Source organism: Etheostoma cragini, chromosome 16 (assembly GCF_013103735.1).
Source record: "Etheostoma cragini isolate CJK2018 chromosome 16, CSU_Ecrag_1.0, whole genome shotgun sequence".
In the NCBI taxonomy this organism is placed as follows: domain Eukaryota; kingdom Metazoa; phylum Chordata; class Actinopteri; order Perciformes; family Percidae; genus Etheostoma; species Etheostoma cragini.
Window position 1 is genome coordinate 11,532,640 of NC_048422.1, and position 21,395 is coordinate 11,554,034.

A 21,395-nucleotide genomic window follows, 5' to 3' on the forward strand; every position below is an offset into this window, starting at 1 on the left:
TATATATATATATATATATATATATATAAAAATAAAGGAAGGTGGTTGCCATTTGATTCAATCTGGTTGCCAAGGGCAACCAGGCAGCTGTTACTGTTCAGCCCTATTCAAGAGTGAAAAAGCCAACAAATGCAAATGTTCCGTGCAAAGTGGAATTTTCTTTGCCTCTGTTTATATATGCCTACAGAATATTGGCTTTCTCTCAGGATAATGCCATCCGTTCCTCTGAGAAGCATTATTGATTTGTCAACATACAGCTTACTGATAGGCCGGAATCAAAGGCAGCAACAGTCATAGATGGAGGCACTCATCTGGACCCACAGAAAAACTAATACTATGTTGTTGTTTTCTTTACTGACACCTTTTCGATCAAATTCAGAATTGCCCAGAACACAGCGGATTACCCCTGGAGTCAGTTATGATAGATATGTACTCTGACGTCTTGTACCTGCTTGTGGATAATAGTGTTAGATTAATACACCCCCAAAATGGTTACAGGCAGATATAATTGACATGATTAACAATAAGGCATTTAGGTATTTTTCCACACACACATTCGCTAACCTACTTTAAGAAAGTCCTTGCATGTCCCAAACAAATGTGTGTGTGTGTGTGTGTGTATATATCTATCTATCTATCTATCTCTGGGGTACAAATAGGGGAACCCCTGACATATTATCTGTGGATAGAGAAAGGGGCAACTACCTAAATTGTTTACGGTGATTAATTCATTCACGAGCACACATCAACAACAAGCCCAAATCAACAGAGAGCCCTGTAATACATTATCTATCTTAATAACCACCATGCTAACTTGGCCTGCACGGTATTGAGGAATAAGTGCGATGTGCGAGAACCTAGATCAATATTGGGATGACAGTATAACTTGTGATAAATAAAGACATTTTGAAGTGTGCATATTAGCTTTACACTTTGTATATCAGCCTGGTTGTCTTTAATTTCTGAACCGGCTTATTACTGATCATTTTAATAATAATTTAGCTAAAGGATGTTTGTACAGAAGCTACAGTAATGTTTACGAACACAATATTATATAAACTAATTTATGTCTCACTGGAAATAATCTGTAAAATTAATAAATAAAATAATATCCTGACAAAATACTTGGTAAAGTTTGAAAAATGTTTCAAGAGATTTATTTGTTGCAGATATCTGTCAGTATCAGTAATTTATTCGGTCTAATGACGTCACTGACACCATCGGACAGTGACAGTGCATAATAGTTAGCCATGGGGATTTACTGCTGACAGGACGAGGATGGGTTGGTCTGTCTCAGCAGTTAAGTTTACAAGAATAAGCTAATTTTAAGATACTTGGCAAAATAAGATAAACAATTAGACTTTATACATATAGCTTTTGTTTTAGAGTGTCACAGTTCACAATAGCACTAGCTGTCTTCATGATGCTCCCAGCTAAGCTTCCTAATGAGAACTTCTCCCTTGAGGTCAGTGTGGAATATCAGTGGCTGTAGGTCTTGAGTAATGCTGTTTTTCTTACTCTTGTCATAGATCAAAAGTGTGTTTTTGCTGGCGTAAGTGTCCTTGGATAAATGTCTAAAGTCAATTGAAGAACAATCTCTGTGATTGTCAATAACACCACAATAGATAAAAGATACCTGGCACTTTGGGTAGGGCTGTGCTGGATTGTTTTGTAAATGAAACACTCATTTAAGGTTCTGCTGAGTTTTGTGTACATGATGAGTTGTTACACTAAGTGGCTGGTTGTTTGTCTTTGTTTATGTAAACAAAGTATGTGTGATTCTTGTAGAGCTGGGGGAAGCTCCATCTGCTGTTTTTGTTATTTGTATACCCGTACCGGTTTAGAACTGAGGGTAGTTATTTTCTGAATTGAAAGCGCTTGAGGTTTTGTATGCTTTCTGTAGCTTCCTTTAACCTTGTAAACCCTCACCTTTACTGGCAGCCATTTTAATGACGATGTCCCTGTTTCTATTTGTTACGAAATATCTTAATATCCTGGGGTTGTGTGCCATGTCTGGTTGAGTGCTGTCTGCCTACCAGCCAGGCTGGGAGCTGCAGCTAAAACTGTCCAGTCTGAGAGCAATCTGTCAGGCACGTTAAAGTCAGCACTAACAGAAAAGTGCAAGTGAAGGGAGGAACTGAGCAAACCATAAGATAACATTTGGTCAAACTGAGTAAGAATGTCATAGTCTTACTGTCACTTTCACATATTTCTGTATAGAACATCTGCATTGTTAGGGTAACTCTACGGTGAATAGTTCCACATCTGAAAATAAAACAACGTGACTGAGCCGAAAGCTTTTCCTATGTCTACTCCACTGTCTAGACTAGTCATCATGTGCACCTGGTTTGTTCTGTTGTTGCTTTGCTTGTGTGAAGATTAGATACGTATTATTCCCTTTTAAAAAAATGTGCTCTTTAATTCCCAGGGACCACTCTGAGTTTGTGTGAAATCAACTTGTTTTTAACTTTTTTTTTTTTTTTTTTTTTTTTTTTCTTTTCTAACTGTTTAGGAAAGAAATGCAGAAAATGCCATTGAAGCACTTAAGGAGTATGAGCCTGAGATAGGGAAGGTGTACCGACAGGACAGGAAAAGTGTCCAGAGAATCAAGGCCAGGGACATTATCCCTGGGGACATCGTGGAGGTTGCAGGTAAGGGTTAATATTATTAAATTTGTTGTCTCTGCACGACCGTGCACCTCCAAATTCTTCAGACTAGGTGCCAACTGCATGTGCAGGCTTTTTATTATTTAAATATGTTCCATTAGGTCCATCTGATTAGTCCCTGACGAACAGAACGTCTGCTTGGTACTGGTGTTTTTTATCTGAAAGATAGAGGTGATGAAATGATGCCTATAATTTAACACAGATGCTTTTGGCGACTGTAAGCAGGGATCAGGCAGGTCCTCACTTGATGCCAACATCAACAGTGTTATTACGTACACTTCACACAGTTTTACACACACAGCTGATCCCCCATCCTGTTTATTCCCCTTGACTATTTCAGAATAATGGTAGTACATAGTAAGTAAAGCAGTTATGTAATACAAGAGCAGAGGCCCAATCTGTTCCCAACATGTTATTATATTGACCTTAACTTGAATAAGGCCACGTGTTGACGGCTTTTGCGTCACTGCTCCTCATTTCTCTTGTTTTCTGTGTTTTCTTACTGAGCAGTCATTCCCAGTGGGCCTCTTTCTGTCTTTTATCTTTGGTTGTCTTTTCTTTTATTCTGTCTATGTTTTTGTTAGTTTATGGGAAGCCAAATAAATAATTATCTCTTTTTATCCTAAAGCAAAGGTTAGCAGAGTAGAGTTACAGCAAAGATTTCTTTATTGTCTGTTTATAATCTTGTCAGAAGCTAAGAGTTAGGGTAAGGCTTGTTGATTCATTCATTTTTGTTCCAATATTTTTCGTAGTCAACACTATGTTACATTCTGTGGGGCAAATGTACTTAAATAATAAACTGTTTCAGTTGTTAAGTGAGCTAAAATGAATGTTAATTCTTATACTGACTTTGCTTTAAAAAAGTGCAGGACTGATTTGTGATTCTTTGATAAAGTTATTTTTTATCTTCTACAGTTTTTTTATTTATTTTTTAGGAAGACTTGAAGCATCATTTGGGTCAAAACTAGGCTTGCTGCGGAAGATGGTAGCGGTGTTGCACAGTGGTCGGGCACATATTGATTGAATATCTTGCCCAATGCCACGACTGTTGTTTTGTTACTTTTTATAGATATAAATCCCATTTTGTTCATTTTTTTTGGATCAGTAGCATCGAGAATCGGAGAAGCCAGACACAATCATGTTGCATTTGAAGTGTAATTGGTAACACAGGTGTTTATTAACTGGTGGGAAAATGTGTGTCCTAGTCAAAACCATAATCTGTGTTTATATACTGTAACTGCCTGCCATGGTGTCATGGCTTATATTGGCTGTAGCTTTTTACTGCAGCACAACAAAGTTTTGCCTGCCTACAACACATGACACTGGATGACTGAACAAAGCCACTCTAAATGGCCACTGTGCAGTAATGGTATAGCAAAATGTACTGACTATAGAATTGTCTTATTCAGGAATAATTTTATGCAATGAAAGAGGCCTGCTTACCCTGCCAAAGTGTTTATTACTAAATGGTATAACATTGCCACGTTTTTGACAAGTCAAATGCCTTTGAATCAACTAACGTGAGCGCATTCATCTTAAGTGAAAACAACTTATGCATGGCGAAAATAAGGAATCTCTAAAAAATTAAGTATTTATTTAAAGAGACTCACAAAATACACTATGTAATAGCATAGTGTACAACAGTACATTTTTGGCAGGCTTAATCTGCTCAAAAAAACTGTTATTTCAACTTAATTTGGTTTCTTTCCTTCTTACAATTATAAAACCAAAGTAAGACTAATTGGAAACAGAATCAAGTAACTCTAATGTCATGTACTGACACCAGCTTTAGATGATTCTCCGATTTTGAGGACGCAACTTCACAGTCTCTGTGATGATTTGGCCACTATAGCCTCCTCGTCTTGTTCCTATCTGACTGGAGAACATATCAGCATGGTCTGCAGTACTTGACGTTGTCTTGTTATAATCTTAGGACCGCTGTTTGTGTTGCTGCCCCATATTCAGAATCTTGTAGATCATTCAGCCTGCCAACTTTATTGTATATGTGGGACAGTAGCTGAATCAAACAAGCTGATCTGTACGCTGTATTTACAGCCATTTGATTTATGGCAAGCTGTTGACATAAATATGGTCCACATCCAATACATGGGCCACTGACTTCACATAAGTAATGAGGATTGAGTTGGTTAATGTGCTTGTCTTGCACACTACCTGCAGATACTACCATGGTTCACTTAGCCAAAGAGCTCTTTTTGTATGTATTTATTGTTAGCTGCAGAGAAATCGCCTAATTGACCAGCGAGTTGCAGTGTGATGGTTGGTGATGCCAGTGGTTAGTGGAACTTTGTGTGCTGATTGTCTGAATAACTAAAGTTATCTGTCTTGGTCTTTATTAAATGTGCTTACTTTTTTAAATTTTATATTTTTTAGTAACCCTGCAATGAGATCGGGTATCATTGAGCACATTTTTTCTTGTCTTTTTGGGCACAGCATCACATGACACAGTGGTCCATTTATGCATCAGTGTCATAGTTCTGAGCCGCCAGCTTAATGGGAAAGGATCTAGCTAGCAGTCACCTAGCGCAGTCACGTCTCAGAGAAAATGTTTTAGATTTAGGAATTGTTCTATAGTTCAGCTATTCCTAACCCAATTGATGTATTAGTTGTGTATTACAGCAAGCTAAGATTGCTTCTGAGCACAGAAGGGCTTTCTCATTGTAAGGCACTATTAGTCAAAAATGTCCGTCAAAGCAGGGTTTCCTGTTGCTTCTTATTGTTGAAGTAGGGCTACTTCTCCTGAATTAAGGGTTGTTAAAAAATAAAATAAAATAATAAACCAAAACACATCAGCGAACTAATTTGCTATCCTGTTGGGTCTTCAGACCATGGTTTAAACACAGACAAGAATGGGCCGAAGGAACCTTTAGTTCCTTTTTTAAAATAGTTTTGTGGACTTTATAGACTCCAGAACCTTGGGTTGAAAAGCAGATTGAAAAATAAATGGGCCTTTTGGATTTCCCACGCTCCATCAGTGTAGGTTGTTTTGTTTTTTTAATGCATGCTTAACATTAACAGGAACTGGTGTTGATAAGTCAACCTTTCCTCTGCCTGTTAAGAACAGGTCGACATCTTAACCTCCTGTATGGCTGCTTGCTTTCCTTAGTACACTGTACCCCAAAATAACTTACAGAAGGCTCTATTAAAGCACTTAATATGCAACTCAACTGGTACGACACCGGTAGCTAGAACTGTTTAGTGCTGGACGGTATACCGGTGCATTGCCGCAGAGTGCTAGGCCGAGGTAAACTATAAGTGAATTGAGAACGGAACCCCTGTTAACTGCGTCCTCTTGTCACTTACTGTTTTAACTTTATAACGCAACAATTAATAACCCACAACTAACTCCTTAACTGGGCAAAACACCATGGCCCACATCAATTTGTTACATAGTTACAACTAAATTTAATAATTTTAAATTTACAAATTCACACCAACGAGCGACGTGCAGTTGTTACTGCACATTCAAGAACAGATAAGGGCTGATGAAAAGACCAGAGATACAGCAGGAAAATGTGTGCTTAAGAGAGGAGATGTCAAGTTTTTATTTTTTATTTTGTTGAAAATCCGACATAATTTAGCCACTTTTGTTGCCAGTCCTGCTAACGTTACTGGGTCGTACTAAAGTTAAGAATAGTAAAGTTGTTGGTATGTGTATTTATTTTATTTAAATGGGGGGAATTAAAAATGGTACGTATTGTGATTTATTAATTTTTGTCCCGGTTTTTAAAATTTATTTTCTTACTGTTTTTTAAGTTTATCGCTGACAGCAACTACATGATATCTGTTTACAGCAATACAGACTGAAAGCAGACAATGCAGAAAATCCATGGTATGTAAATATCAGACTGACTGACATGTGATATGCATTCTTCTTAGAAAAATATTAAAGTTTCTTGCAAAAGCCAAAGAAATGTTTTTTTGTTTTAGACCACTTCATTTTACAGGGAGGGCTTTAAGTTTTCCTAGTTATCTTATCAGTTTTGCCTGCAGTTTCTAGCTTGGATATCATAATGACTTGTTGTCCCTCAGTTGAGCCATTTGTATACTGTTTGGTCTCCGGAGCATGGCAAAGTTTCATTAAAAACCCCAAGTGTGCCGACTTGATTTTATTACTGCCAGCACTGCTGAGGAAATGGCACCAATTCTGCTTCGTTGCTCTCTTTTGAGTTGGTTTTGTTTTACTTTGCAATTCCTTATTGGAAAAGGGGTTCTGAGTCTGTTGCCAAAGTGATTGCCATGACCCTTGTAGCAAAAGCCTCCTGTGCATATGTAATAAACGAGTGCCCCTTTTTTCCAATTTCCTTCTCTTCCCTGATTAATTCAGGTTCTGGTTGTACGTAATTCAGATGTGGATTGTGTGCGAAACGGATCACGTTTGTTCTCCTGGCTTGTGGTTATATCTTAACCACAGTCGGTCATAAATGTTATTATGGCACACACAGACATTATATGGGATGCACAGTGTCATGTGTGTTTGTGTGTTAGATTGTGATCAAATCTTTTTCCATACATAAGAGGAGTCCCTTGAAGATGGAGGACCTTACGACCTTACAGAAGGCTGCAGACTACGTGCTAGCACATCGGGGGGCCCCAGTCGCTGCGAGAGAAAATATACAACTCCCTTAAGGTCTTAAAAGTTGTCTCTCCCCTTCTGATGGACCCCATGGGACCTTACTACAAAAAAAGTACTAAATTGAGCAATGAAAAAAATAATTTTGCAAGTAGATTTTTTTTTCCTTGTCTTGGTTTGGCGTGGTACCACCACAGTTTTGTGTAAAACTGCACAGTGAACTACGTATCTCTTAATATACGCCACCTTGCTTGCTGATCGGCTTGCTCGCTAGCTAGCATGTCCCACAACACATGTAATGTTATCTTACCTGATGTGTTTTATCCAGCATCTTTTCATCAGCCAGGAAGTGAAAGAATGAGCCGGTTGTTTGTGTGAGTAACGTTAATCCTGGTTCTACACAGGCATTGTAGCTTTAGCGAGACGTCGTTTTGTGGCAAGTAGTCTTTCTAATTGTGTTTTTCTTTATCTTCTTTTTTAACAGTCCTTTATTTCAACAGTATTATGACAAACTGAGACTTTTTGACTTGTAAAATTATCTTTCAAATTGACAAACGTAAGACATGGCTTGATTTTAAACGGCACCCCAATAATTCTTGTCTCTCACCATTCTCCACCATAGAATTATTTTGCGAAATAAGGTCCCATGGTGGTTCACCAGAAGGGGAGAGACTTCGCCTCTCTATCACTCCTCTCTACCACTCCAATTCAAAAGACTTGTTTATATTGGTATTGTTGTCTTCTGCAACAATTTATTAGATTTATTGCAAGGCTTATACTATCAGTGACATAGAGCAGGGGTTTTGACCATAAGCTAATGTAAGGGAAGAATGGTGATCATACAGATCCTGGATAATGTATGAAAATTATTCTACCAGCTCATGGGGTGTTATCACTTTAAGTGTATGCAGAATGACATTTGTCCCTCACTCCAGGGAACAGATAAGATACTTTGTTCACATGGGAGAAAGAAAGGTCCCTATCCCTGGGTCTGTCCCCTCTTTCCCAGGAAAATGAGAGCAAAACGGAGCATGTGATGTAAGATTAAATGAAAGATAATGTATTTTAAGTTGAGACAGCTGCAAGTTTTGGAGCACTTCAGCAAATCGTTGGAGATACTTGAAAAATAACTGTATTGGTTGTGTGTGAAATAACTTGTAGCTTGTAACATTAAACAGTAACAGTAATTGAAAAATTAAGGCATTGAGTTTATGCTATTAATCTGTTGACCAGGGCATGATTTGCTCATTGAATTTTAATAGGTTCATTATTTTCAGGAGAAATTAGTTTGTCATGGAGACAATATATTTGTGGAATTTAAGAATACCAACAAAACCTGTTTATATTACCATAAAGACTTGACTTGAGACTCGTCCTCAAAAGACTTCAGACTTGACGCAGACTCGAGATGCGGGACTTGTGAACAATCTTTATTTTTAGGAAATGTCGGTTGAGCTGAGTGGTATTCGCCTACCTACGTAATATGTAAAGGCGTATCTGCTGCGTGCGGCCACACGTGAGAGGACAGCAAACATGTTGATCAAACCAACAGCTGGTGTGCCATTCCTCATAATGGCACCTCCGCTTTGGCTTTAAAAACATCATACAACAAAAAATAAAAATAAATAGTTTAGTTTTTAATTTTCGAAATATACTTTCCTGCTAACCCGATTACCTCAATATTTGGTATGTACTCTATGTCCATGTTACAAGGCAAAGTACAGTTATTAAATTGAAAGTAAAGCATTACTGGTGTTTTTGTTATATTGCAATAGCCTGTTTACACTGATCATATACCAAACGACTAAGGCTGGATTTGAATATTTGTGCGATGGGTAGGTTTTCGATTTTAAGTTTTGGGATTTGGAAAAAATTGCAGGTCCTTGAGTTAATTTGGAATGCCCGTGGCAAAACGTTGAGTCCGAATCTACTATTGGTGAAAAGCAACCCAATGTCAACAACAGATTTCTCTGTCAATGTACACAATGAGGAATTTATTGATCTATTCTACTGCATTTACCATCAACCCTGATTGGAACATCCCCATAATAGATGACACAATTATCTTTTAAACAATTTCATAGCGCTTATAATTTGTTATTGCTGCCAAACTATTCTCATTACCTGTACAATTGGGTTATTCTACTTGCTGCGAACTTATTCCCAGTATGTATACTGGGAATAATATTGGTGTATACACCAATGACTAGGGGGGAGTTTCACTATTAATTTGATGTAGGATGTTATCTAATTAGTGACTTTCTGTTGGAACCTTCCCACAGGACTTTGTTTCCTTGATTTTCCGTATGTCTAGTTCCTCATCTCTTTTATGTCCTCTCTCATTCTATGCTTGTTAATCTCCTACACTATCTGTACTGTCTGTTATGGTGGATCTAGTTTTAAGGCAAGCAAGTTATGATGAAGTGGCTTTGACAGCCTCTAGTCAAGTGGAGGACCAAATTTAGTAGTGCAGCTGGTACAACCTATAAGCATTATCAATTACCAAAAACCTTGTTTTGGAGGTGTCTTTATAGTGTACCCAAGATGTGAAACCATGCGGTGATGTGTTTGTTTCATTAGTCATTGAGTAAACTTTCCTTATCTCAGTCTCTGTGTGAGTTGCTTAATTCGGCCCTATGCTCATGAGAGGAGTGGGAATCAATGAAGAGTTTATACCAAAGACCTCACACACTAATTCAACTTGTATGACGTGGTGAGGGTTCTCCTTGCTTAAAACAGAAGTATTCATCCCCCTCCTCCAAATCCAGCAGCACATGTTTTCAACTGATCAAAATAGTTTTCCCATTTTTGGACGTGTTTTTTGCAGGACTCATCTAATCCCCCTTCCCATTCTCTCGGCTCCTCCTTGCCCCCTCTCTTCCTCTCTGCTCTGAAGTGCACTGCAGAGGCCCAAGGGCCGGTTTACATGTCTGTCACCACTGTCCACAGAGGGATCTCTTAAGAGCCTCTGGGCCATGCTTTTATATTGCTTTTACCTTTCAAGGTGTATGTCTCACTGTAAGCTGAAAGTCATATTTCATTTTGGTGACAGTGACATTTTCCTGCTTTGGAATTTCATTAAAATGTCAGCCATTAATTTTTGGTGCTATGGGTAACCTTAGTTGTCTCATAGTCTTACTGTAGTACAGTATTTTATAGAAACCTAATAGCTCCAAGAATTTCATTTACTTTACAGACTCCTTTTATAAAACAATATATATATATATATTTGCAGGTCATTTTTTTCTTGTTCTTCATAGATTTGACCTGTCAAGAGATAGTATATTGCTAGTTTATTGTTCCAGTCCCATTCTGTATTAGTGCTTTGAAATGGGAAACTCAAAGAAAAATATTTCTTAAAAGGAGATTTGCATCGGAATGCCTAACATGGTCAAATTTTTAAATACGCTTTGGTTTAATCAGTTCACAAAGCTGAAAGATTAATTATTAACAACTTGTATCTGCCCGGATCCAACCCAAACTGCCTGGGAAATCCTACGAGGAGTAAAACAGTTTGATACCCTTTTTAAGCAAAGCTAATAAACACCACTGGCTTTGATGGTACATAACTGCTTCCTGCAGAGGAAACGCTTGTTTGGAATTTGGTGTGTATTTACATTTTACATTTGTTTTACTAGGGATTGCTAAAACCATGTGTTAGTGGAAAGAATGAGGAGGAATCTATTTGCGTCCAGTGGAGGAGAGGAGTGGACCTTTTTAATATGTTTTTAATGCGTGACGTTCCCTTAGCCTCTCTACAACAAACAACTGGAGTTTGATTATTTTATCAGTCACAAGGAGCATGAGTTGGGATAACTTGATAAGTTGACTTTATTTTCAAGACTGTCTGTGTGCGGTGATTTTTTGATTGATTGTATGTTAATTATGCTCATCTTAATGTATTATTTCTTCATAATAACATGCTCTCATATGTCTTTGTACGTTACATGGTTGGATACAGTATTTGATCAAATCCAAACACCAACTACTGTATCTGCTTTTATTTCTTGTATTGTACAAAGGAACCATCCACCAGTAGTCATGCCATTTACAGATGTTTTTATATTGTAATGAGGTACTCAAGTATGTCCTGTGCTTTGTTGTTTCTGTCCACAGTTGGTGATAAAGTGCCAGCAGACATTAGGCTGTCGTCTATCGTGTCAACAACACTGAGGGTAGACCAATCAATTCTTACAGGTAAAAACAATTTTTAATTGTTCATCCTATTTTTCTATGTGAGCTTCTATCTGTTCATGTTTGTGTCTCTGTGGCCTGGCCCATTCATTATTATTATTATACATTTTATATGCTTTTGTTTGACATGGCTGCTCAGTCAAAACAAAAAGAAGTGTGTGACGTGGGTGAGAGGAAAAGGAAATGGATGAGTAATTGGACAGCGGTGTATGTGGAAAAGATTAAAAGTGGAGATGGATAAGGAAGGAAGGATGGATGATGCAGGTTTATTTGAATGAAGTTCTTAAGTTGCAGTCTTCCTTTGCTGCCTTAATTGGAAGCAAATTCCATGGGATATTTTAGTGTTTCAGCTATTTTTCCCCTCTCTTCCCTTCCCCATTCATGGCTATACTGCTTTTCAAATGCTCCCTGTCTAACTCAGAAGAGCGCAGACCTTGCATGGTTGATTACATGCACAGACATACACAGTGCAAGCACACATCAAATATGGGTTTTGAAAGAATGTAAGAGGATAACTGTCAGGCCTGCCCAGTAGAGGTGTGCAAAAAAATCATTCATATTTTTTTTTTATACATGTATTCTATCACATGGGATAGTTACTACATTTACATACTGTGAATCCTTTTTTTATTTGAGAATCGTTTTTAAATCGAATCGATTTTGAATCAGATCTTAAGCCTAAAAATCGATATTGAATCGTGATGTTTTCTGAATCGTGCACCCCCACTGCCCGGTCAGCTGCAAAGCCTTTTTCAATAATTTTCCCAAATGGTCAACCATCCGTCAAAACATTTTTCTTCTGTGTTGAAACTTTCTCACTGCTTCTATTTTCCATATCCTTTTTTCCTCTTCCTGCAGGAGAGTCTGTATCTGTGATCAAACATACTGACCCCGTACCGGACCCGCGTGCTGTCAACCAGGACAAGAAGAACATGCTCTTTTCTGTGAGTGACTCACAAGACCATTTTAGTCTGTTGAGTGATATTTTACACTTTGTTAGTGTTTGACTACACCTATTAAGGCAACAGTATTCTGCTGGCATCCTACTACTTATCCTCCTGGTTTTTAATGCTACCATTCCTCTTCACATCCAGTTCTTTGAGAGTGATGGCACGTTTGGAAATTTTTGCTTTGCCCATCTTATACATGCAAGAAAACTTACAATAACAGTTCATGACTAAACAGCTGAAGTGCCCATTCATCTACAATTACATTCCATTTATTTACAAAAGAAATTGTCACATTTGCTTCCATGGCAGCTACCACTGTCTCTAAAGTTTGTTTAGGAGCCTAATGTATCGACTCGCTGCAAGTTTACACAGGCTGCATGTTGACACATATCTCAGAATAGTTGTTCAACTAGTTTACCCCAATGCCCAGAAGCAGAATTGAAGGGTTGGATCCATTATTTTTCATTTATTTTTGTATAGTTTAGATTTGTGTGTGAATGTAATGCGCGGGACGCCATATTCATTCGGATCTGAAAGACACAGAAAAACCAATCGAAGCAGCAGTAGACCAGCAACTCCTGTTTTCTACGAGGCAAAATTACTATTTTTGTCAAAGGAGTCGGGTGATTTTAAAGTGGGGGATAAGTACTGTTGTAGACAGGGATAGGGTAGCAGAATTGAGCGTTTCCACCGACTATGGATAAGTACCTCATACAAACCCACTTCAAAAACATAATACTCCGTTATTCCCAAATTTAGCACACTAATGTTGACTCAGCTAGTGCCAACATTCACATTATTCCTAACCTTATGGATTAGGCTACTGGGCTAACCTACGTCACTGACTTTTGCAAACGGCTGACTCTGCATTTCTATTTGAAAAATCCGGAAAGGATGCAGATAGAGTCAACTTTTAATTTGTAATATGTTTTGCTTTCTGCTCCCTACTTTTCACTTCTCTTCCATAGGGAACCAACATTGCAGCTGGCAAGGCTATTGGTGTGGTGGTGGCCACCGGCGGCGCCACAGAAATTGGCAAAATCCGAGATGAGATGGCAGCAACGGAGCAGGAGCGCACACCTCTGCAGCAGAAGCTCGATGAGTTTGGACAGCAACTATCCAAGGTAATTCGTCGAGTTACTTTATTCTCTCTGTAAAATAAAGCAAACCTCAGCTATTTCTGTTTGATCAAAATGTGTATTGTTGATTTCAGTTTCTGCTGATCTTTGTTGATTGTATGATCTTTAAATGTAAACCAATGTTGTATGATTCAAGGTTATCACACTGATCTGCATTGCTGTGTGGATCATCAATATTGGACATTTCAACGATCCTGTTCACGGAGGCTCCTGGATCCGAGGTGCTGTGTACTACTTCAAGATTGCTGTGGCTCTGGCAGTTGCTGCTATCCCTGAGGGTAAGCTGGGGAGCCACACATGCAGCTTTGGTCTTGACATGATTGTTGCTCTGAGAGGTTCCAATGCTGTGCCATTATTTAGACTGCAGGAGTAATTCTTTGTTCAAGTTGATACTTGAGTAAATAAATTGTGTAACTGCTTATCTCCTCTACCATAGGTCCTAATTGTCTTTTCCTCTGTGGTTCTGTTGCTATTTTTCCTCCAGGTCTGCCTGCTGTCATCACTACTTGCCTGGCTTTAGGAACACGGCGCATGGCCAAGAAGAATGCCATTGTCCGCAGTTTGCCGTCTGTTGAGACCCTTGGCTGTACATCTGTCATCTGCTCTGACAAGACTGGCACGCTGACCACCAATCAGATGTCCGTGTGCAGGGTAAGAGAAGAGTTAACCGTTGCAAGGACAGAGAAAAGAAGCCTAACACACATTAGCAAAAGCTAAGTCGTGGTGGGAATTTCTTGGAGTTATTCATAAATCTGCTATTAATACACAGCATGTTTAAGATGCAGAATAGAATTGAATTTGTTTAATTAAAATGGTTTTTGATGTTCTTACAACAAAAATGTTGTCAGCCAAGTCTGTCTCAGCCTTCTCACAGATAAGTGAATTGTACCTGGCTGTTAGATGTTTCAAAGTTGAATGTTTATATAATTTAATGTCAAAATCTAAATTTATATTTGATTTCCTCACATCCAATTTGTTGCTAATGGCAGTTACTTCTTGACGTTGAAAGTATTTTCAAACAAAACAAGGCTAGCTTGCCCCTACCTGCTATATGGTAATATGGGATAATGATGAATTTAGTTTTACACAGGTAGAGATGAATGATGATAGAGATGATTTATTTTTTCATCCCTTATGAGCATGAATAACTTACGGGTTTATGAACTATTATCTATTTACTGTCTATTTTACTCTTATAAAGTATGTATGAGTTCCCATTTAGTGTTGCTTTCTAGCTCATTTTTTGACATTGTATTTCTACTTCCTGCTATGTCCCTCCATTTTTCTCAGTGCTATTCCTCAGCCCTTTATCTTGTTAGTCTTCTGTTTCCCTTCTCCTTTTTCCCCTTCTCATTTGACTCTCCTCCCCCTTCTTATTCAGGCGGCATGCTGATCAGTATGCAGTACTTAGTCACTTGCGGAACAAGCAGTAGAGTTGCATAACTGACCTTGTGTTGAAATATTTTTTTTCTCCTCTGTCAGTTTCCTCTTCTCTTGAGCATCATTTTCTTTGTCAATATTGTGTTTTGAAAGGCCTCATTTTGGAAACTGTAAGATGCTATTCCCAGCTGTTTGATAATCGCTGACAGAGAGGCTTGTGCTTGACGCATTAAATCATTCCTGTCCGACTAGGGCAGTACTAAAGTTTAGTGACCTGAGTGAATTCAATTCCATATTTTTGTTATTGTGTTTTGAATACGACTGCCACTGACATCACTACTTTTGTAGTCTTGCTGGGGCCTGAGGGGAGTGCAGCCATAATGCCAGCGCATCATTTTTTTCAGATATTTCTGTATCATCCCTCATGTATCTTTGTCCTGCCCCTCTCAATGCTGGGCAAATATGGTGCTTTTATGTAAGAATGTGTAATGAGTGAATTGCTTACCCTTGACGTCTATGGTAACGGCTTGAGTGCCGTCTGCCTCAAAACCTCTATTGTGTTTACCTCTTTGCTTTTTTTCTCTAATTTGGCTCGGTTGCTGATTTCAAAATGTCCCTTTCTTTATATAAAAGTGAACTGCCTTCGGACCGGTAACCAAATATTAATATAAAATGGCTGTTTTTTTGTGTGCAAAAGATATGTGTCCCTAAAATCTATTTGATGAACATCCCTTGTAAACCAGACACTGTAACCAGTCTCCTTACCCAAAGGTTTGGATACTCAATGTCAAACTATTTCCGCCTTAAATTGATTCCCTTTTATACAATGTATTCATGTAGTGTGACTGCACATGGGGATTCTGTGTCTGCCTTGCTGTAAGATGACATTTATGGACCCGTTCCCACCAGAGTGCTTAGCGTCTGCTTTGGCTCCTCATTTCATTATTATACTCTGCTTTATGTTCAAGTGGACTCATGATATGAAGGTTCCTTTCCCGTGGATGGTAGTCTGCTGCCACCTGCTGGATGCAGTGTCCTTCACAAGTTCAATGTTGTTGTTGTTTCTTTTCTCATGGCATTAAGACCTGAATGTATCATAGAATGGATACAGCACTTAAAATGTGGCACAAAAATATTATTGCAACTCTAATTTGGGTATTTACCCACAGATTCAACAAATAGTGTGACTATCAATTTCTAATAAGTTTGTCTTTGCAATGTTTGTGTTTCTAGATGTTTATCATTGATCAGGCAGTGGGTGATCACTGCTCATTAAAGGAATTCACTATTACTGGCTCCACATATGCCCCGGATGGAGAAGTGTGAGTATTCCTTCTCATATGTATGTGTGCTATGAGATGAAAATAATATAGCTGTTACAAAAGAAGTCCCGTAACTCATAAGCTAAGGTCAACATTTATTTGGAATGCTTTGATTTCTACCATGTGGGTCTCAACATGTTACAAAAACAAACCCCTTCTCCACCTTGGTTGCCTAACGTGTTGCTTCCTGTCTACACCTGTGCTTTGTTTAGGTTCCATGATGGCAAAACGGTCAAATGTTCCCAGTATGATGCCTTAGTGGAGCTGGCCTCTATCTGTGCTCTCTGTAATGATTCCTCATTGGACTTTAATGAGGTTGGTATTGAATCTTTTTGCAAGTTAACTGGTCCATAATCCTTAAGTGCTAATGTGGCTCTGTTGACAATGCCTTACATGTTTTGTGTGATATCATCTATATGGTTTTTCATTTTTCTGCGTGTCCCCAGACCAAAGGTGTGTATGAAAAGGTGGGTGAGTCCACAGAGACGGCTCTCACGTGCTTGGTGGAGAAGATGAACGTGTTTGATACAGATGTCAAAGGCCTGTCCAAGATCGAGAGAGCCAACGCCTGTAATTCTGTATGTAACCTTCTTTTATTCAAAGTTATTTCCTTGCAATAGAAAGCAATGTATTGTCCTTTATTCAAATAAGAGGAAACAAACCAAATGCAGAAAGACTAACAAACTGTTAAAATACTATTTTCATTGTGTTCCACAAATCTTTAGGTAATCAAGCAGCTGATGAAGAAAGAGTTTACACTGGAATTTTCCAGAGACAGGAAGTCCATGTCCGTGTACTGCACTGCTAATAAGGCCCGGTCATCTGTTGGCAAGATGTTTGTAAAGGTGAGAAACCAATTGATAACTTGAAATCTACCCATGCTATTAAATAAATAATAAATAAATGCTTTTCAGTAATGAAAAGCTAGTACTATTACTACTGATCATCTTAGAGAGAGTCTTTTTTTTTTTTCATTAAAGCATACTAGACATTTTTGAAAATTTGTTTCCCCAAAAAGTTAGAAAATAAAATGTTTTGCTTGATGAAAATGTTTGTGTTGGATAGTGTCTAGCCCACCTCTTTGTGTCCTCATTCTCTTGTTCATGTTGCTCACAGGGTGCGCCGGAGGGAGTGATTGACAGGTGCACACACATCCGTGTAGGCAGTAACAAGGTGCCCATGACCCCTGGCATCAAGGAAAAAATACTGTCTGTGATCAGGGAATATGGAAGTGGCAGGGACACTCTGCGCTGTCTGGCTCTCGCCACCCGAGACCAGCGCATGAGCAAAGACGAGCTGGTGCTGGAGGACTCCACCCGCTTCATTGAGTATGAGGTGAGAGCCGAGCAGATGGATATGGTCGATGGTTTCTCCTAAAGCTTCTTTTTCACTTTTGGTAGCCATGTTCCTTTTCAGGTATAACATTATTGGCTCCAAGTGTTTGATGTAGATTTATTTGATTTGATTAGGACAATGCACATTAATCAACATTTCTGTAAATTTGCCAGTTGGCTAATTATCAACTGTAGTCCTGCCTAGCTGCCTAGTCTTTATGGTGGGAAGAAACCAGAGCACCCAGAAGAAACCCACGCAAACATGGGGATAACTGGTCTTAAGTGCTGATAAGCAAAAATAATTAGTATGTTGCATCTATTTTTCTTTTATCATCCAGACTGATCTGACATTTGTTGGCTGTGTGGGCATGCTGGATCCTCCCAGGGCAGAGGTGGCAGCATCTATTAGACTCTGCCGCCTTGCAGGCATCCGAGTAATTATGATCACTGGAGACAACAAGGGTATGTAGAAAACGTCACATATGCTTAGAGAAAACTGACTCAAATTATTGTATTCTTTTTTTATTTATTATTTATGGTTCCTTCTGATATGCAAGAGAACATTTAACCACTACAAACACACACACACATACACACACACACACTCTAAAAGGGAAATGGCCACATATAGGTCTGCATACTAACTTGCATTCCAGGGTGCCCCGTGAAGTAAATGCTCTCTCATTTGTATCGTAGGGACGGCAGTGGCTATCTGCAGACGTATTGGTATTTTTGGAGAGGACGATGATGTTTCCAGCATGGCATTTACTGGCCGAGAGTTTGATGATCTCTCTCCTGCTGCTCAAAGAGATGCTGTGGTTAAGGCCCGCTGCTTTGCCCGTGTTGAGCCTTCACATAAATCTAAGATTGTTGAGTATTTGCAGTCCTATGATGAGATTACAGCTATGGTAAGAACAATGGCCCTGTTTGTCCATTTACCTATATAAAGTGTGTTTGGGACCTCTGGCATGCTGATAAAACATTACTCTATATGACTTGGTTTATTCTTTTTTAAACATGTACAGTTACCTCCGAAACAAAATGTTCTTGAATATAATATGAGATCAATGATCTCAAGTGGAAAGTTTATAATGCACTGTAAAATAGTTCTTCATAATTTCCTTGTTTTCACTCTTCCTTCAGACTGGTGATGGTGTGAATGATGCTCCTGCTCTAAAGAAGGCTGAAATTGGTATTGCCATGGGCTCAGGCACAGCTGTGGCCAAGACCGCCTCTGAGATGGTGCTGGCTGATGACAACTTTTCCACCATTGTAGCTGCAGTTGAGGAAGGCAGAGCCATTTATAACAACATGAAACAGTTCATCAGATACCTCATCTCTTCAAATGTGGGCGAGGTTGTCTGGTAAGGAGGACTGGTCAATAGACATAAAGATACACTCCAGTCCCCCTACAAGTAGGGCTGCACAAATAATCGAATTTTAATCACAATCACGATTTTGAGTTCCCACGATCAAATTTGCGTGATTACGCGTTTTTTTTTCTTTCTTCAATGTGTCATTTCATCGAACGCTCCAGGTTTTTTGCATAGCGCATCTACCACTCCATAAACCCCGTCTGCTCATGTGCCAGTCCGTTGTTCCCTGCATCGCGCAGCTTAGTTTCTAGATGTAGACAATCACAAAGGGCAGAGTAACGGGAGGAAAATTCAACAGATAGAAGCCGTTTATACGTCGGTTTCAAGGTTTACCAGTTTACCAGTAAACGCAACATTTTGTCAGGTCTGTGTTATTCAGACAACAGCAGTGAGCATGCCACCGCAGTGCTAGTCGGTGGCGGTGCTAGTTAGCTTCTGTTAGCTCACAGGCTATAGGGCGCGAGTAATGATTTTCCTCCAGGACGCACCGGTGCTAATGTCCTCGCATCTGCTGCAATTCTGTTTATATGGACATGATTTAATTTTGCGTTACATGACCCATTTCTTCTGTAAAGCCGTGCCTGTGTTGGATCTCCTCTACTCTCTCTCCTCTTACTCTACGCGTCCGGCCACACAGCACCGGTCCACACTTCTGACATTTGTCTACAGTTTTAATTGTTAGTAACACAGCTGTATATTTTTAAATATCAGGGGCAAACCTGTATTTGTACCAGTGTTTCCGCTGGTAACTCTGCTATCGGGCCGCCACGGCAAAGAACACAGAAGAAGTTATTGAATGCAACTAACTTCAGTTGGTAGAGTAATGGCGTGTGAGACGGAGCTGCTGGACCTGGGCCAGAGATGTGACCCATGGCCACAATATCATGTTCATAAAAATGCAGCGCAGTGACGATACAGACATTTCATACACACAACCTGTGTATCCGCCGTTCAACCCGTGCTGGACCCGTTCATAATGAGTCAGCCGTCTCTCTGAGCCTATGTGACAATAAAATTTGTTTTGGTTAAAATTAACAAAGAATCGTGAGAATAGTCAATCCCACTGAAATACACACACCCATCAATCCTACCTTAACCTCACACGGTTTCTTGTACTCTTTCATAATTGTGATACTTTTGTGTGTAGCATCTTCCTGACTGCAGCTCTGGGGTTCCCTGAAGCCCTCATCCCGGTTCAGCTGCTCTGGGTCAACCTGGTGACTGATGGTTTGCCTGCCACTGCTTTGGGCTTCAACCCACCAGACTTGGACATCATGAGTAAACCCCCACGCAACGCGCGTGAGCCCCTCATCTCTGGATGGCTCTTCTTCAGATACCTAGCCATTGGATGTAAGTGGTTGCTATATGGATAGTGTTTTAGTTTTCCACCGTATCGACTCGACGGTTCTATGTCCACCTAGTCTGTATCCCCGACGTACCACTTCTGGGAATGCTCAATTGCCGCAGGAATTTCCGCCGGATGCATGTCTTTTCACCAATATCCGTTTCCTTGCACTTTCTTTATCCTGATGTGAAAGTAGAAAGTCACTTGAGAATGCGTCATCTTTTTGGTTTGTGTCACCAGGTTATGTTGGGGCGGCCACTGTTGGTGCTGCTGCTTGGTGGTTTGTTGCTGCAGAGGATGGTCCAAGGATCACCTTTTATCAGCTGGTATGAATTATAGACAAACAACTACGATCATGCTAATTATGCACACTTCAACTCGCTAAGTTAATTGTATCTGCTGTTACATTTAATCTGCATTTTTCTTCTTCTTATAGAGTCACTTCCTGCAGTGCAGTCCAGACAATCCAGACTTTGCAAATCTAGACTGTAAGGTGTTTGAGTCCCCTTACCCTATGACCATGGCCCTGTCTGTGCTGGTTACCATTGAGATGTGCAATGCTCTAAACAGGTTAGTTTGAGCAAGGCATTCAGCAGCAAGTCCAACACGTTAACAGTTATTCTTTTTAGTCAGGGGACACAAAATGTCTCCAGACGAGTGACTATTATAACTCCAGATCTTTACATTTTCTGTTGTTATTCACTGCTGGCCCAATTGTTTTATCAGTTTTTCTGTGCTTCATCACCATGGTCTATCTCCATTTCCACTTTTTCACACTCAACCTATGCGTAAACATACGCTGCAGTTATTGAGATTATTGTCTCGGATGTCACTGAACTTTTTTTTTTTTTTTAACAAACCTATCCATTTGTTTTTGTGTTGTTGCTTAGTGTGTCAGAGAACCAGTCCCTGGTGAGGATGCCTCCCTGGGATAACGTGTGGCTGCTGGGAGCCATCTGCCTCTCTATGTCCCTTCACTTCCTCATCCTCTATGTGGAGCCTCTCCCAGTGAGAAATATTTCTTTTACTTTGACACAGAGTGGGATACTGTGAAATGAGGAACGGAACAATTCTTTTTAAAGCTGTCAAATATGAAGC

At 39.4% G+C, this 21,395-nt stretch overlaps 1 protein-coding gene across 2 annotated transcripts in view; it reads left to right on the forward strand.

Moving 5' to 3' along the window:
• The window catches only part of atp2a2b (ATPase sarcoplasmic/endoplasmic reticulum Ca2+ transporting 2b), a 28,544-nt gene that overhangs the window by 3,670 nt on the left and 3,479 nt on the right, over positions 1-21,395 (forward strand). For both annotated transcript variants that reach the window (XM_034896001.1, XM_034896000.1), the window contains exons 5-22: positions 2,513-2,651; positions 11,374-11,454; positions 12,310-12,395; positions 13,370-13,525; positions 13,677-13,818; positions 14,025-14,191; positions 16,154-16,242; positions 16,455-16,557; positions 16,689-16,820; positions 16,968-17,087; positions 17,359-17,577; positions 17,915-18,038; positions 18,273-18,484; positions 18,720-18,940; positions 20,100-20,302; positions 20,538-20,623; positions 20,734-20,867; positions 21,188-21,305. In XM_034896001.1, coding sequence (XP_034751892.1) covers positions 2,513-2,651; positions 11,374-11,454; positions 12,310-12,395; positions 13,370-13,525; positions 13,677-13,818; positions 14,025-14,191; positions 16,154-16,242; positions 16,455-16,557; positions 16,689-16,820; positions 16,968-17,087; positions 17,359-17,577; positions 17,915-18,038; positions 18,273-18,484; positions 18,720-18,940; positions 20,100-20,302; positions 20,538-20,623; positions 20,734-20,867; positions 21,188-21,305 — 2,532 coding nt within the window. The remainder of the gene's footprint in view (positions 1-2,512; positions 2,652-11,373; positions 11,455-12,309; positions 12,396-13,369; positions 13,526-13,676; positions 13,819-14,024; positions 14,192-16,153; positions 16,243-16,454; positions 16,558-16,688; positions 16,821-16,967; positions 17,088-17,358; positions 17,578-17,914; positions 18,039-18,272; positions 18,485-18,719; positions 18,941-20,099; positions 20,303-20,537; positions 20,624-20,733; positions 20,868-21,187; positions 21,306-21,395) is intronic.